The sequence below is a fragment of the Pan paniscus genome, chromosome 8, assembly GCF_029289425.2.
Source record: "Pan paniscus chromosome 8, NHGRI_mPanPan1-v2.0_pri, whole genome shotgun sequence".
Classification (NCBI taxonomy): Eukaryota; Metazoa; Chordata; class Mammalia; order Primates; family Hominidae; genus Pan; species Pan paniscus.
Genome location: NC_073257.2, coordinates 42218787 through 42236971, shown reverse-complemented (window position 1 = coordinate 42236971; position 18185 = coordinate 42218787). Strand labels below are relative to the sequence as shown.

At 41.3% G+C, this 18185-nt stretch overlaps 1 protein-coding gene across 1 annotated transcript in view; it reads left to right on the top strand.

Annotated features, from left to right (window-relative positions):
* The window catches only part of LOC100977039 (supervillin), a 277602-nt gene that overhangs the window by 169719 nt on the left and 89698 nt on the right, over window positions 1–18185 (top strand). The window contains exons 5-8 of the mRNA XM_063607305.1: window positions 951–1042; window positions 9125–9182; window positions 9299–9450; window positions 12952–13618. Of these exons, the coding sequence (XP_063463375.1) occupies window positions 951–1042; window positions 9125–9182; window positions 9299–9450; window positions 12952–13618 (969 nt within the window). The remainder of the gene's footprint in view (window positions 1–950; window positions 1043–9124; window positions 9183–9298; window positions 9451–12951; window positions 13619–18185) is intronic.

Below are 18185 nucleotides of genomic sequence, written 5' to 3'. Positions count from 1 at the left end.
TGTAAACTGAGGATGGTACTAGTTCCAGTGTTGTGCTGCGGCCAGACATGCGTGCCTCTCTCCCGACTTTGAGTTCAGTGAGTCCTGTGGGAGCCTGAGATCCACCATGGTGGGAGTGTTGACACCACCTGTCAATATTACAAAGCAGGTGCTTTTTGCAGGGCCAGGTGGAGGGCCTGGGTGGGCGGGGCAAGAGGGCAGGGCCATTCGTACCTTTATCAGCACCTCGCTGAGTAGTTCGTACCTCTTAGGGTCTTGGAGAGATAATTAAGGAGATACCTGGGGGATACATGGGGAGATAAGGAGATACATGGGGGAAAGGAGATACATGGGGGAGATGTATTAAGATGTATTAAGATGCATTAAGGAGATACATGGGGGAAAGTCCACAGTAAGGGCTCACTTCCTTTATTATTCTCCTCTTTCATTTCCTCTTTTATTCCAACACGAGTCTTCATAAGGCTTTCCAAACTTTTGACCATGCTTTGATGCCTTGGTTGTTTGAAGGCATCTGTTACTTTAACATAATTTTAACACTGGAGGACAGAGTGTAGATCACCTAGACAAGTTACTGATTTTCTGAAGAAGACATTGTAGCACAGAGAGGTTGAGTAATTAATGCAAGCTTGCACAGCTATTCTTAGGTCAAGAAGAGGTGGTCAGTCTGAGTTAAAGCTCACGACTCCCAGTTCAGCAATGTTTTCACACATCACACCACGCCACCCGCCAATCCTGCTGTAATTAGTTGCACAAAAAATCACAATATTTACAGAAATATAAATAAATGAAAAAAGTTACCAATTTACTCCCCAATATAAAACATTTTAACTGTGATCTATGTATACATATTGAATGATGTGTAACAATATCATAATTTTTATGTTCTGCATTTTTTCACTTATATATCTTTATCTAAATGGACTTAACTTTACTAATGGAGTAATTTTTAGCTTTCAGAAGGAGTTCTCACTCGAAGATAAAGAACAGCTCACTAACCACAAAAGAGGAATCGATGCTCAGCTTTTAGTTGCACTTCCTAAAGGTAAGGCTGTTCCTAAGTGACCAACCATGTCTGGGTAGATGCGTATTGTGTTGTCCGAATTTCCTTGAGCAGAACTCTCTCCCTAACCTCCAGCTTACAGTCTCCTTTGCGGCCCTTCCTGCCTCCTCCCAGAATTAGCTTCAGTTCCCTTCCCCCTCTCTCCATGCATCCATGCATTTTTAATCCTTACCTTTCTACTCCTTCTTGCCCTTTAATTTTAGGCATCCTCAGGTTTTCGCCAGAGGCTGGGTGTGGCGGGTGAGATAGGGAACATAAAATCGACCTGCCCTCATCTCTTTCTCTGTTTAACCTTCTCCAAGGGCAGTGAGTTCTGACCATACCCCCATTTCTTCTCTGTCCACCCACTCCTGCTGCCTCTGGAGGCTGCCCCAGGCCTTACGGCTCTTTTTTTTTTTTTTTTTTTTTTTTTCTTTTTTTTGAGACGGAGTCTCGCTCTGTCGCCCAGGCTGGAGTGCAATGGCGCAATGTCGGCTCACCGCAACCTCCGCCTCCCAGGTTCAAGTGATTCTCCTTCCTCAGCCTCCCGAGTAGCTGGGTCTACAGGCGCCCACCACCACGCCCGGCTAATTTTTTGTATTTTTAGTAGAGACAGGGAGGGTTTCGCTATGTTGGCCAGGCTGGTTTCGACTCCCGACCTTAGGTGATCCGCCCGCCTCCGCCTTGCAAAGTGCTGCGATTACAGGCTTGAGCCACCGCGCCCGGCCAGGGCTTTTACATTTAACATCTTGTAGCTTCCTGCTGAGCGGAGAACAGCCCGTGCAGACTTTATCATGAGCATCTTTCTTCTTCCCCAAGGAGGCACTCACACGTGTTTGGTGAATTACTATTTCCACTGGTCAAGGCGCGCATGCGGTAAAATGTCTGCACCAACTATAAACCAATTCCCCCTAGTGTTACCAGTGAAATGATGTAAACATTGCTTGGTCTTTGTAACTGTAACACTAGCACAAGGAATGATCATTAGTCTCAGCTCACAAAATGTCTTCATCCTGTCTGAGCTGTGGAAACCTTCCAGTGGAAGAAACAGATTTGATGGAAGGGCAGATATTTTCTACTCTGAAAGAAAAAGCAAAAATCATGCCCCAAAGAAATGAGAACAAAAAACGTATTCTTTTAATAGAAAGTAAATCCAGTAAAAAAAGTCCCACTGACGAATTGGAATATATCCTGAGGAACTGAACGGATGATAGGCCGAGACACAGTCTGATGAGGGTGAATGTCTGAAAGACTCAGGGGATTTGGCCTGGTGAAGGAAACCCAGACAGAGACATGTGGCAATTTTCAAGAACTGACAACGCTGTCAGCCGGAACACAGGTTTATTTATTCTATGTTGCTCCAGAGGCCAAAAGTAAGAATAACGTGTAGAATTACAAGGAGGCAGATGAGATTTCATATCAAAAAGAAAATTAATCGTTCACGGTACCTGGAAATGAGGTGGTCCACGCTGTGCTCGCATCGGCTCTCCCCCAGAGTTTTCAAGGGCAAGCCAGTGGCCTCGTGTCCAGTTAGGACGGGTGCAGATGGGGCATGGAACGGCTGTCAAATGGAATGGCTCTGCCAATGTTTAAGACTCTCTGTGAAAGACAAAAAAAAAAAAAAAATTTCCTCTGAGCCAAACTAAAGTGCTTAATACCTATGCAGATGATCAAAACAAAGTATAAGAATGAACAAATCCATATTAGCAATAGCTGAGAAAAGTTTATTAGGCAAAGTTCTACATAGCAGAGGTTGTTTCCACCAGTCAGAAGGGTCCCTCTTTCCCTTTCTCTATCCCAGTTCCTTTATTTGATGCATAATACCACAGACAATATTATGAGCAGAAAAATCAAAAACAGGATGAATTGCTGGGTTCCTTAAGGTTCAACAAATGGTAACTTCATCTGTAATAAACTTTTAGAACACCTAAGCTTATTAGCCAGTTGTATTAAAAAATTTGTCATAAATGATTATAAAAAATAATTTTTACAAATCAAAGATGACGATTTTATGTGTTCACCAGATTGGTGTTTCTAAATTAACATGGTCCCTAAATCCTTAAAACATGCTTTAAAAGTGCCAGTGCCCCGGCTGGGCATGGTGGCTTACATCTGTAATCCCAGCACTTTGGGAGGCCAAGGCAGGTGGATTACGAGGTCAGGAGATCGAGACCATCCTGGCTAACATGGTGAAACCCCGTCTCTACTAAAAATACAAAAAATTAGCTGGGCAAGTCCCAGCTACTCGGGAGGCTGAGGCAGGAGAATCGCTTGAACCCGAGAGGCGGAGGTTGCCGTGAACCAAGATCACGCCACTGCACTCCAGCCTGGGTGACAGAGCGAGACTCCGTCTAAAAAAAAAAAAAAAGTGCCAGTGCCCCATGTCCCCTGAATTTCACCTAAATTCTCTACAGTCTTATTTCACATATCTTTGCTTTTTATGAAAAAAATAGGCAGATTTGGAAAGACCAGCAATTTCGTTGTTTCTCTGATTTGACACATGTATTAATGATTTTGTGTGTCAGCTCTTAGCAATATTATGTTAAAAAAAGATTTGGTTATAATTTTATTTTAATGACATCAAGTTTTATGTGTGAGAAGTTTATGGAAGTCTCTTTCTGTTCATTTCCTGTGAAAATGGGCATTAAAGTGGTTGTTACTTTTTCTCTACGGGACTTCCTCTGTGTATCACAAACAAGTAATCAAGGGATTAAAAATCTTTACCTATGTAATGTTTATAATATTAAAAAAGATTTTTATATTAGGAATTATGAAGTGGACCAAACGTATTACTCCACTTTCTTTAGCAGGTTTATTAAGATACAACACACATCCATGCAATCCTATCATTTAAAGTAGGCGATTACGTTGTTTCTGGCAATTCAGAGTTCTGCCTCCATCGGCACAGCCAGTTTTAGAACATGTTCATGACTGCAAAAAGAAACCTACACCCTTCAGCTGTCACCTCTCCCCCTTATTCCTCTAGTTTGTAATTGCTTGGTTTATGAGCTGCTTGTCTTTATATTAGTGGCTGCCATCCAAGAGTAAAAGTTAAAGGGCTTTACTCCTGTGGGAAGTAAGATCAGAATATTCCAAATCTGGCCTGGGCTCTTGAGCTGTCGTGTGAAGGAGAGAAGTGTTCTTGGCAGTACCCCTGCCACTTATATTTCTTTGGAAGATTCTACTGTACTCAAGTTTGGAGGACTGAACTCAACAATGTCTTAACCAGAAACCTTCTGTTTCTTAGAGCTAATGGAAGAAACTATGTTTCCCAAGAAAAGCACCCTGCAGACCAAATTGTCTAGAATATTGGTGTAGTCTTATTGCAAAGCCTATTAGGTGGTTGTAAATAACTTTATGAAGTATTACAGCTCTGCTATCAAATTTCCTTAAATCGCCTTACTTGAAAACTAACCTCCAGCTCCCATCAGAAATAACTAAAGAAATAGACTCACAGAGTCCAGATTGCCACAGTAATACCACTCCGAATTACTCAAAGAAGAGTAACAGACCAACACAGCAGGTAAAATAAGGGACAGGTGGATATGTTTGGAAGTCCTAATGTATTTGAAAGCAAAATAGAAAATGTCTCATTAAAATGGAAATTAGACCATCGATGTTTATTTATATCTGGATTACATAATAACTACTATTACTAAACATGAACCATATATGAATTATAATTATGACACAGCATATAATCAATTGAATTGTAGCTGGTGAACCTAATTTTGAAAAGCATTCTTATTCTTTTTTGTTAAGAAATACACACTGAAGAATTTAGAGATAAAGGGGCCTCATGCTGCAATTGACTCAAATGGTTCAGAAAAAATACTATGTAAATATGTATGTGTATGTATGTACATAGACACATATGCACATGTAAATATACTTAAGAGAAAGAAAAAAGAATAAAAATAAACCCAATATAGTAAAATGTTAACATATTGTGAAGGATATCTCTTACATTTTCTGCACGTCTGATATTACAAAAAATTTTTTTGAAGTTTTAAAAGAACACAAACCTTCAAGATTTTCAACCAGAAGGTAACTTTGGTAGAACTGTAGGTAGGCTTTATAAATAAAACAACAGCGTTACAACATAGATTTCCACAGCAATGGTGACTTTCATGCATGATGTTTTTAGTATTGGCTTTATGCTAATAATAGTACAAAAACATGTTTTATATGATTAATAATATAAAATAATATAAAACATGGTTTATATAATAATATAAAATATATAATATAAACCATATTTTATATATATATATATATTTCGAGGCAGAATCACACTCTGTCACTCAGGCTGGAGTGCAGTGGCACAGTCTTGGCTCACTGCAACCTCTGTCTCCCGGGTTCAAGCAATTCTCCTGCCTCAGCCTCCCTAGTAGCTGGGATTACAGATACATGCTACCAGGCCTGGCTAATTTTTTGTATTTTTAGTTGAAACGGGGTTTCATCATGTTAGCCACACTAGTCTCAAACTCCTGACCTCAAGTGATCCACACACCTCAGCTTCCTAAAGTGCTGGGATTACAGGCATGAGCCACCATGCCTGGCTATTATTATTAATAATAATATAAAACAGATATGTAATATAATACACATTAATTGCATTACATGTTAGTACAGACATGGGGAAAAGAGGCAAAACTCAAAATGTCTCTCTGTTGCTTCTTTTTGTCTTGTACATCATTTCTTATAATCCCGTTTCTGTAGGATGAGGCATATCTTGGTAATTAAAAATATATTTGCTAGAAAGAATAGACTGAGAGGTCATCATTTGTTTGCTGGAGAGACTTTTTTATTTTCCTTTTAAAATTCACTATAGGTTTTCACTAAGAATTAATAAGCTCACCAATACATTTAAAGGACAATTTAATTTATAAGCTCATTTAATTCCTCAGTGAAATGATCAGAGAGGACCCTAAGGTGTCCCTTCAAGTAGCCACTATATTGATGGATTCTAGCTTCCAGGAGCAATAGGCTTGGCATAGCTTTGCGTTGAATCTGGGCTTGACTGAAAAGAGTGCAGTGCTGGGCTAGTGGCGTCTGTACTGTGTAACCTAGGGCCTGGGTGTCTAAGGCACAGGCTGTGTATTTGAAATTCTAGTACTGGGGAATCAGTGATTCTCAATGGTTCTCAGTTTAGGGCAGTCCCTAAGGGGCTTTAGAAATATATGAGGATATTTTTGTGTCGCAGCAAATGGGGGTGATTTAGCATCACTATAAGAACCTGGGACATTCAACATTCTGCAGCAGAGCTCACAGCAAAGCCACTTCCCATTCAGAAGCCATTAGCGCCCCCATAGTGATCTGGGAGCTCTCCAGAGCCAGCCTCCTGAGCCCATGACCCTGATGAGGTCCATCTGTGTGTCTGCTAGATCCTATCCTGAGAATTTCTCGTTTTATGCCCAGAAGTGGATGGCTATCAGAGGGCAGTGTTCACTGGAAGGGCAGTAGGAAAGTCTACCTTTCCTGTGGACAGGAGGCTTGCACAGTCTCCCAACTAGATCTTTCCTTCTGGAATATGGGAAATAGAAAATAGCAGGAAGCAACATGTTGCTTTGCTTTTCCGTGCACTGTTGTAATCTTTTTTTAAAATGCCTTTAGTTGCATTCCTATAGAAAATTTTTAAAATTAATTAAAATTTGGATGAAATGAAAGTGATTTTCAGCAGTCTCTAATTAGAATCAAGAAAGGTCTGTCTTAACTTTTTCCAGTGGAAGTTACATGATACTCTGTATATTAACGGTTTTGATACTTATCCAGTTGAAATAATGTGGGGCAAGAAAAGGGACATGTTAGGCCAGGCGCGGTGGCTCACACCTGCAATCCCAGCACTTTGGGAGGCCAAGGCAAGCAGATCCCTTGAGCCTAGGAGTTCAAGACCATCCTGGATAACATAGCGAAACCCCGTCTCCACAAAAGACAACCAAAAGCTAGCCAGGCGTGGTGGCACATGCCTGTAATCTCACCTACTCGCGAGGCTGAGTTGGGAGGATCACTTGAGTCTGGGAAGTTGAGGCTGCAGTGAGTCGAGATCGTGCCTCTACACTCCAGCCTGGGTGACAGAATGAGACCCTGTCTCAAAAAGAAAGGGAGGGGGGACAAAAGAAAAGAAAGGGAAGGGGAAGGCAGGGGAGGGGAGGGGGTGTGATTATGCTACTCAGGACCCTATTAATATTTTCTATTTCTCAGTTAGGGTTTGAGGCATGGGTTCAAGTCGTACCTTTTAGGCGCCCTTGGAATTTGGTTTTGATAGCTTCTTGAGTGGTCTTTTGAAAAATAGGGCTCCACTTTCCTCTTTGGGGTTTAAATAATTAAAACCCTTCGGTTTTTGTCATCCTTGAAAATATTTTCAAAATATGTCCTACCAGCCATTAAAGTTGTATCACCATAATCCCACTAGGGCTAATTTGTTGACAGGGAAGCTGTTGTTATTGACCAAGCCTCCTCTCCCAAGGCCGCATGGCGGGGTGCCCCATTCTCATTATACCCCTGTCTTCTAAATAGGAACATGATTAGAACAAGGACTTCTCTGCCTCCAGCTACTCTGATTCCTGGGGAGGCCAACTGGGAGACCTTTTTGAAGTCAGAGGGAGAGAGGTTTTGTTTTTTTGAAGCTGGCTATCTCAACAAAAGCCAATTCAACTGAAGTTTTAAGGTGGCTATCATTTAAAAATAAATGAAGAAAAACAAGGCTTCTATCCCTGAACACAAAGGGCAATATAAAACTTTGTGTGTGTGTGTATGCGTGCATGTGTGTGTGTGTAGTTTTGACTCATTACTAAAAATTACCACTTAGAGAAAAGAAAACGGAAATTGAAGCAGTCAAACATCAAATTCCTTTGAGTTTCTCCTGTGACTCAGCCTTTCAAAACTTTTCATTGGCCCTGGCCCCAGGCTGTCCAGCCACCCCTCTCTCTTTCTCCCACCCCATTCTGAGTCCTTCACAGGAGTCACTCAGATGCGCCCTTATGAATTTAAGCTATTGAGGAGGAGGCAAAAAGAGAGACCTTTATTCTCCATGAACTTTGGCCATTTCTCCAAAGAAACAGTTGTCTGGCATCTCAGTAATATCCTTGTATTCAGTATCATGTGAGAACCTCCCAACCTCAGCACAGCATTTGTTCTGTTTCTCCAGTGCTGCCAGAAACATTGGGGTAATTACCTTACCCATCATCCACCTAAATTATAGCAAGGAAACCATTGTTAACATTTGCTTCCAGTGAAAGCCTGTGCAGGGAGGCGGAGGACCTGTGTTCATCTGAACTGTAGCTAATTGAAGCGGCCACTTTAGGCACTGCTGGAAACACAATCAGATAGTTACAGCCATTGACAGATTCCGTGACAGGGTGGAGGAGAGGCGGCTGTGAATTCATGCTTGTAGCTTGCCGATGGCCCTGTCGGGTTCACATTCCTCATCTATACTTCTGTAAATGATTTCCATAATAGAAGCTTAGAATACTTTGTTAAATCAAACAAAAGTTAGAAACAGTTGCTGAGATTTCTGCCTAAAATACTTTCCTAGAGAGAGCTTGCTCGTCAGGTCTCCCTTGATTCCCCTAGATGAAATAAAACCTTCTCCCTTACCCTGTAGGATTTTACTTCTTAGCCAACCTATATATGTGACATATACGTGAGTCACATAGCTAGGTGTTACAATATATATACAACAAAACATTCTATTTAAATTATTTTAATGTATGTGATTTTAAATATATTACATATATATTTCATATTAAACAGTATGTTGAGTGAGCATGTCTTAGCTTTGCCTTGATAACTCTGTCATTTTTATGGGCATCAGATATTCAGCTTGACCTTAGAAGAGGATGATGCATCCTAGGGTGTGTGCGTGTGTGTGTGTGTGTCTGCACACTCTTATTCATTTGGCCTCTGCCTCCCCTACTAGGAAACAGTTTCCAAGAAAGCAGGAACTTGGTCAGTTTTGCATGTCACTGTTACATAGGAATCAATAACTGAAATTTGCAGTTCAATAAACACGTTGCATGAGTGAATAAAATGAGCGCACGACTACTAAATACTATATTTTGTTCTTTTTTGGTTTTCTTCCAGTTGCAGAATTAAGACAAATCTTTGAACCAAAGAAGAAAGAATTCTTAGAAATGAAAAGGTAAGATCTTTATAGTGGGAGTTAGGAAGTAGAAGAGAGCTTGGCAAAGCAGTATTCCATTTTCCTTTAGATTCGATCGCTGTTGCTCACTCTGCCTCTTGTGGTGTATTTCACAGAAAAGAAAGAATTGCCAGGCGCCTGGAAGGGATTGAAAATGACACTCAGCCCATCCTCTTGCAGAGCTGCACAGGATTGGTGACTCACCGCCTGCTGGAGGAAGACACCCCTCGATACATGAGAGCCAGCGACCCTGCCAGCCCCCACATCGGTGAGCGTGGAGCTGGGTGGCCCATTTTCCAGCAGGCTGCCTGGCTGGTTACGAGTTGCCCTTTCCACACAGTGGTATCAGAACATGAGATATTCCACAGAAGTGAATTGTGTGGATATAATTTTTTTAACACAAGGTTTCACTCTGTCACACAGGCTGGAATGCAGGAGTATGATCATAGCTCACTGCAGCCTTAACTCCTGGGCTCAAGCTCAAGGGTTCTCCCGCCCCAGCCTCCTGAGTTGCTGGGACTACAGGCTTATACCACCACACCAGGCTAATTTTTTTTTTTAAACATTTTTGTAGAGACAGAGTCTCACTGTTGCCCAGGCTGGTCTCGAACTTCTGGCTTTTAGTGATCCTCCCACCTTGGCCTTCCAAAGTGCTGAAAATACAAGCGTGAGCCAGTGGACTTGGCCTAATTTTTTGTTAAATGTATTTGTTTTTTTTTATTTTTATTTTTATTTTTTTAGAGACAGAGTCTCACTCTGTCACCTAGGCTGGAGTGCAGTGGCCTGATAAGCTCACCGAAGCCTCAACCTCCCAGGCTCAAGTGATCCTCCCGCCTCCCGAGTACCTGGGACTACGAGCACATGCCACCATGCCTGGCTATTAAATAGATTTGCTAAAAACAGCAACAACATGTATGTCATCTCTGCCCCGCCTCACGGATCTGGCCTTCCATGTCACAGCAGTATGAAATGATTCCCCTCGCACATTGTTGGGTAACGGAGGCCAGTCATTTTCCTCCCTAGACTGGGGCCCTCAAAGGCAGAAGCTGTGTCTTTCTTCACCCTCAGGGCCCAGCACAGGATCTGTGCTCTAAGATAGGGGCCTCTCAAGGTTCTACCCCAGTACAGGGAGCGGCTGCTCTCAGCAGGGAGCGCTAGAGTCAAAGCTGCACCTTGAATGAGTACGGTTCTTACTCTGGAGATGCAAGAAAACTTTCTATCTAAGTTATCTTAATGTAGATAATTTTAAATACGTTGCATATTTATTTCATATTAAACAGTATGTTGAGTGCACGTGACTCAGCTTTTCCCTAATCACTCAGTCATTGTTGTCATCAAATATTCAACTTGACCTTAGGAGAGGAGGATACACGCAGGGCTGCTCTTCCCACCACAGTCCCTGGCTCTGAGGCGCTGTGCTGCTGCTTTTTATTTTTTAATTTAATTGTATTTTATTTTTGGAGATGGAGTTTTGCTCTTGTCGCCCAGGCTGGAGTGCGATGGCAAGATCTTGGCTCACCGCAGCCTCCACCTCCCAGGTTTAAGCGATTCTCCTACCTCAGCCTCTGGAGTAGCTGGGATTACAGGTGCCCGCCACCATACCGGGCTAATTTTTTTGTATTTTTAGTACAGATGAGGTTTCACCATGTTGGCGAGGCTGGTCTCGAACTCCTGACCTCAGGTGATCCGCCTGCCTCGGCCATCCAAAGTGCTGTGATTACAGGCGTGAGCCACTGTGCCCGGCCATGCTGCTGCTTTTTATAGCCAGTGTTTTCTAGTTTCTAGCTCAGAGACAGCTGTTGATCTCATTTTATGATGTTATCAGTTTGCTTGTCTCTACAGTTTCCAATTTCCTGTGGCCAGAAAGCTAGAAAACTAAGATATTTTAAAATCACATGCAATTATTGAAAAAAAAAAAAAAAGGCTGGGCTTGGTGGCTCAACACCAGTAATTCCAGCACTTTGGGAGGCTGAGGTAGGAGAATAGCTGGAGCTCAGGAGTGCAAGATTAGCCTGGACAACACGGCCAGACTCCACCTCTTAAAAAGTAATTACATGCTTGAAATATCAATACACAGATCAGAGTCCCAAAATTTATTGCCAGAAATAAACCATAGTGTACCCGAAATGGTAATCTGTGTAGTATATGTGAAGTTTAAGCTTCACATAGTAGTGAGAAAAGGAAGAATTATTTAATAAAATCATAATGAAAAAAATGGGTTTGCCAGAGGGTGGGAAGAGGCATATCTCTCTTCTCAATTCATACCAAACTCCAAAATTAGTTCCAGTTACTCACCTGTTTAATTTAAAGAACATAATGGAAAAGATACATGAATATTTAATTCAGGTGGAATGAAAAAGGCCATATGGCAAGGATTAAGGTAATAATGGAATGCCTGTTAGATAGACTGTTAGGACCCTTAAATGATGTCTTCAAAATAGGTTTCCAAATATGGGGATTTTTTCCTTTTTTTTTTTTGAGACAGAGTCTCACTTTGTTGCCCAGGCTGGAGGGCAGTGGCATGATCTCGGCTCACTGCAACCTCTGCCTCCCGGGTTCAAGCGATTCTCCTGCCTCAGCCTCCTGAGTAGCTGGAATTACAAGCACGCACCACCATGCCCGGCTAATTTTTGCATTTTTAGTAGAGACGGGGTTACACCATGTTGGTCAGGCTGGTCTCGAACTCCTGACCTCGTGATCTGCCTGCTTCGTGATCCACCTGCCTCAGCCTCCCAAAGTGCTACAGTTGTGAGCCAGCTGGGAAAACATTTTTATAGAATACGGAAAATATTTTTATAGAACATTAATAACATTAAATATTTTATAAAGAAAAAATTATATGAAAAACTAGAAGGAATATATAAAAATGTTATTAGTTTATAGGGTGATGATTGGTAGGTTTTTTTTTTTTTTTTTTGAGACAAGGTCTTGCTCTCTTGCTCAGGTTAGAGTTCAGTGGCACGATCGATCATAGCTTATTGCAGCCTTGAACTCCTGGGCTGAAGCTATCTGCCCACCTCAGCCTCCTGAGTAGCTGGCACCATGGATGTGTGCCATCATGCCCAGCTAATTTTTAAAATAATTTTTGTAGAGGCAGGGTCTCACTATGTTACCCAGGCTGGTCTCGAACTCCTGGCCTCCAGCCACCCTCCCACCTCAGTTTCCCAAAGCGCTGGGATTACAGGTGTGAGCCAGTATGCCAGGCTCATATTAGATATTTCCTACATCAGGCATGTGTGTTATAATTGGGAAAGAAAACACTTCTGTAAAAAAGAAAAGCCTGGTGAATAATGATATGGGCCATATCGTTACGGTTACTCTCAGATCCCCGGAAACCAGCATCCATCACTTGTCCAATGACAGCAGCTCACTTGTCTGCTGTCTTTTCCAGAGGACTCAACTCATCCTATGGCCTCCCACGTGAAATACTGAACTCCACAAAAAGGGTAAATCAGTAAGGGGAAATAAGCACTGAACAAAGACTGAGGCGCTCTGGGGAGTGAAGGGGCTGAGCTGAAGTTAAAGCCACGCCTTACGGGGCTTGCAGAACGTGCACCATTCACAGCCTTTCTAGATTTCACTGCAGATCTCAGACTTCTTCAACAGCCCAGGTAAATAATCACTTTAGGCAAACACACCTCGGTGAGAAACTGGTCCTTCACAGCATGGGCACCCAGGTGTGTGCTGTGTGCAGCAGAGTGTCATTCTGTGTGTAAATACATGTCTTTACTTGAAATCTGCACCTCTAATCCATGTGACCTTCTTGTAGGCCGATCAAATGAAGAGGAGGAAACTTCTGATTCTTCTCTAGAAAAGCAAACTCGATCCAAATACTGCACAGAAACCTCCGGTGTCCACGGTGACTCACCCTATGGTTCGGGTACCATGGACACCCACAGTCTGGAGTCCAAAGCCGAAAGAATCGCAAGGTACAAAGCAGAAAGAAGGCGACAGCTGGCAGAGAAGTATGGGCTGACTCTGGATCCCGAGGCCGACTCCGAGTATTTATCCCGCTATACCAAGTCCAGGAAGGAGCCTGATGCTGTCGAGAAGCGGGGAGGAAAAAGTGACAAACAGGAAGAGTCAAGCAGAGATGCGAGTTCTCTGTACCCCGGGACCGAGACGATGGGGCTCAGGACCTGTGCCGGTGAATCCAAGGACTATGCCCTCCATGGGGGTGACGGCGCTTCCGACCCGGAGGTGCTGCTGAACATAGAAAACCAAAGACGAGGTCAAGAGCTGAGTGCCACCCGGCAGGCCCATGACCTGTCCCCAGCAGCCGAGAGTTCCTCGACCTTCTCTTTCTCTGGGCGAGACTCCTCCTTCACTGAAGTGCCACGGTCCCCCAAGCACGCCCACAGCTCCTCCCTGCAGCAGGCAGCCTCCCGAAGCCCCTCCTTTGGTGACCCACAGCTACCCCCTGAGGCCCGACCCAGGTAAGCATCCAGCCCACGCTAAGCACCCTGAATGCAGGAGAATACCTTCTTTTTGCCTCTCTGTGTGATAGGGTTTGGCTATTCTAAGCATCTTGTGGAAGTCAAGGCTTACTGGAGAAATATCATAGTATATGATTCTTTTTTTTTTTTTTCTGAAGACAGGGTCCCACTCTGTTGCCCAGGCTGGAGGGCAGTGGCACTATCATAGCTCACTGCAGCCTGGAACTCCTGGGCTCAAGCAATCCTCCTGCCTCAGCCTCATAAGTAGCTGGAACCACAGGCACATGCCACCACGCCCGGCTAATTTTTACATTTTTTTTTTGTAGAGACAGGGTCTCGCTCCATTGCCCAGGCTGATCACAAATTCCTGGCCACAGGAGATTCTCTTGTTTGACCTCCCAGTGCACTGGGATTACAGGCATGAGCCACCGTACCTGGCCTAAGATTCTTACATTTCGGCCATATCAAAACAGGTTCTACCAAAGCAGGAAGCCTCATGTTCTTTTTCTTTGTGCGTTTCTTATGTTTTTTTTTTTTTCTTTTTCTTTTTTTCCTAATTTTTTTTTTTTTATACTTTAAGTTTTAGGGTACATGTGCACAATGTGCAGGTTAGTTACATATGTATACATGTGCCATGCTGGTGCGCTGCACCCACTAACTCGTCATCTAGCATTAGGTATATCTCCCATTGCTATCCCTCCCTCCTCCCCCACCCCACAACAGTCCCCAGAGTGTGATGTTCCCCTTCCTGTGTCCATGTGTTCTCATTGTTCAATTCCCACCTATGAGTGAGAATATGCGGTGTTTGGTTTTTTGTTCTTGCGATAGTTTACTGAGAATGATGATTTCCAATTTCATCCATGTCCCTACAAAGGACATGAACTCATCATTTTTTATGGCTGCATAGTATTCCATGGTGTATATGTGCCACATTTTCTTAATCCAGTCTATCATTGTTGGACATTTGGGTTGGTTCCAAGTCTTTGCTATTGTGAATAGTGCTGCAATAAACATACGTGTGCATGTGTCTTTATAGCAGAATGATTTATAGTCCTTTGGGTATATACCCAGTAATGGGAAGGCTGGGTCAAATGGTATTTCTAGTTCTAAATCCCTGAGGAATCGCCACACTGACTTCCACAATGGTTGAACTAGTTTACAGTCCCACCAACAGTGTAAAAGTGTTCCTATTTCTCCACATCCTCTCCAGCACCTGTTGTTTCCTGACTTTTTAATGATTGCTATTCTAGCTGGTGTGAGATGATATCTCATTGTGGTTTTGATTTGCATTTCTCTGATGGCCAGTGATGGTGAGCATTTTTTCATGTGTTTTTTGGCTGCATAAATGTCTTCTTTTGAGAAGTGTCTGTTCATGTCCTTCGCCCACTTTTTGATGGGGTTGTTTGTTTTTTTTTTGTAAATTTGTTTGAGTTCATTGTAGATTCTGGATATTAGCCCTTTGTCAGATGAGTAGGTTGTGAAAATTTTCTCCCATTTTGTGGGTTGCCTGTTCACTCTGATGGTAGTTTCTTTTGCAGTGCAGAAGCTCTTCAGTTTAATTAGACCCCATTTGTCAATTTTGGCTTTTGTTGCCATTGCTTTTGGTGTTTTAGACATGAAGTCCTTGCCCATGCCTTTGTCTTATGTTCGTTTTAAAAACAAACTGAACAGGTGTTATGGGGACACTTTCATGGACTCCTCACTTCAGGACCCTCTTACTGGGTTTCTCACACCCCTTTCATAGTTTATCTTTTTGCCGCTTTTCTGTAATCATATCAGAGACTGATGATTGTTGGTGACTGCTTTGGTTGCTGTGATAAGAATCACAGAGCAGAAGAAGCACCACTAACCAGCGGAAGCATCTCAGTGCAGGGCACAGAAGTATGACTGCAATATACACGAAATAGAACTAGAATGCCTAGTTCTGTAAGTATATCACACACTAGGACACAGGTATGTGTGAGAACCCCGCATTATGAAGATCAGCCATTAGAAAACCACTGTGTAAAAGGATCCACTCAAGATAAGAGCAGCTGCCATTTGGAGAAATTGAAAAAGGTATAAAATCAGAAAGTCAGATGACAGAAGAGAATATATGTTTACTTCCAAATTTAAATTTTAAAAGTGTGATGGCTATATTAAAAGTGCAATTTACTTAACTGTCCTGCTTAAAGCTTTGGGGTAATTGTCTAGGTGGATCTTAAGTGTATTTTTCAGTTCAAACAAGCAATAGTTTCCCAGGTGAATTGAGAAGGGATCAGAACCTAAGGTCAGGGAAATTCATTCTGAAAGAAAAAGATTCATATGTGGGAAACACCCCTATTTTTTTCCCACTGGGACACAGGGGTGCACACCTGGTCATCTCTAAGTGGCAGTAACACATATGAAGCAGACCCTTGTGGTACTGAAATGTATTAACCCAAAGACCTGTCACCACGTACTCGAGCATCCAGACTGAAATACTTAGAGAGATCAGCTTCCAACAGAATTAAAAGGTAGATCCCAAGGATCCATTTTGAGCACCTTTTTTCAGCCTTTAGCTTTAACTGGAAATGTAGGGACTGTGAGTTACTGTCTCATATTTTGAAATGAAGGTCTTTTGTTTGAGGAATTTGCATTTCATCGTAGAAACCATGTTCTTGGTTTAGTTACTTTCTACCAAAGGAAGTTCTTCCTGTGTTTTGCAAGTAGGATGAAGAACCTAACAGACTCCAATTTAAAAAGAATATTAGAGATATATAATTACACTGGTTTAAAAGAAATGGGGAATCTAATTTCAGATTGCCACATGATGAGAGCTGTTGAAGTCGTTATCACGGTATCTGAGTTAGTCACCTAGATCACATATAATAGATTCTCAAATAGATTTTAAATCAGTTATAATAGTAATTAAGACTTTGTTGAGCATCCCAAGTAAAGACAGGATACTTCATATTTCGTATGAGTTAAAATCTTAATATTAAAAAAAGTATATAACTTGTCTTAAGACCTAGAAAAAAGCATTGTTGACATATTTAGGCCTGTAATAAAATAAAGCCACTTCTTTGTAGGTTATTTTGAAGATGCATGTTACCTAGAAGTTTTCATAAGCCAAGCCTTAGCTTCACAGCCCTTTACTTTCATGAAAAAGATATAAAAGAATTAAGAAATTGTAAGGACTTCTAGAAGAGGTGCATGCCTTATTTTCTAAGCCATTAAAGGTATACAATTCTATGATTCATAGGCAAAGAAACCCAAAGTAGTTTATATATTTATTAGGAAAATACCTGGGACATATTTACATAAAGAGGGATGGAAAATGTGTGACAAATTTGACATTAAAAAAAATTAAGATTTACATTGTAATGACAGCAGTGATTCAGCTTGTAAAAATTGATTTACATGGATTAAAATTCTGCTTAGATAGTCTTTATCTGGAACCAGGAAATTCAAGTTTCAGAAAGTCATTTTCTGATTCCTATTTAGGGAGAAGTAAGATGAACCAAAAAAAATATGTTGTAACCCAAAACAGTAACAAAAGAAACCTCCTTGGTGACCTAAATAACTGTATATGAAAATAATAATGTCATCTGATATGGAAACATGTAACCAAAAACTTTAAAATCAACAAGTGAAGACAAATAGTACCCGTGAATAATGTTTAATGCTGTGGTTTTTTGTGGATTTTTTTCTGTCACTAAAATGGAATATTTTTCTCACTGCTGCACTCTCTTATCATCTAGCTCTGCCAAATTTTTGGCTATTAAATCTCTGAATCAACTCATTCCCATTTAATCATTTTGTTCTGTGCTTGCTAGCAAGAGGCTTATTATTTAAATATGAATACGATGACACTCATGAATGTACCATCAAAAGACCACCAATAGTGTCCTAAATATTCAAATGTGAGCACCATCTCCAATGCTCAGTTTTTGAATGTGCTCATGTACATTAACACCTGTACACACCTGTGTATATATACAGAATAATCATTAATTCTTATACTTCACTATACTATACTCATTAAGCATTATAGGCAAAATAACAGAACAGTCTTTAGGACAATATTTACCTGAATAATACATTTATTTTACAATTCTTTAGTATTCAGTTTATATGATAAAGAAGATTTTTTTAAAAATAGTTAATTGATTAGTTGATATTACAGGATTTTTAACTCAGAAATCCTGTTAGATGCCCAGGAATTCAGTTGGACACATTGCTCTGAAGAAAACTAAGAATACACATAGTAACGAAATAGGTGAAGTAGAAAATAATACGATACTTCCAGCCCCACCTCTCTAACTGTTACAAACCTGTAAACTTGAAATTTCAGAAATGGTATTATTTGCTGGAGAGGTAGTGTTACTGATTATGAACCATTCTTTATTAATTCCACCACTGTGAGTTTTAGAATAAAATTAAAAGGGATTTAGGTCCTATGGATTATTCAGATTTTTAAACATCTGAGCTTGAGCTTCTGCTACTACTAGAAATTCCGAATCCAAAGCTCTTGTTGAATTTGTTACTTTATACATCTCACGTATCTATATAAAGAAAATGTGCTGTATTTTTTACTTTTATGAGT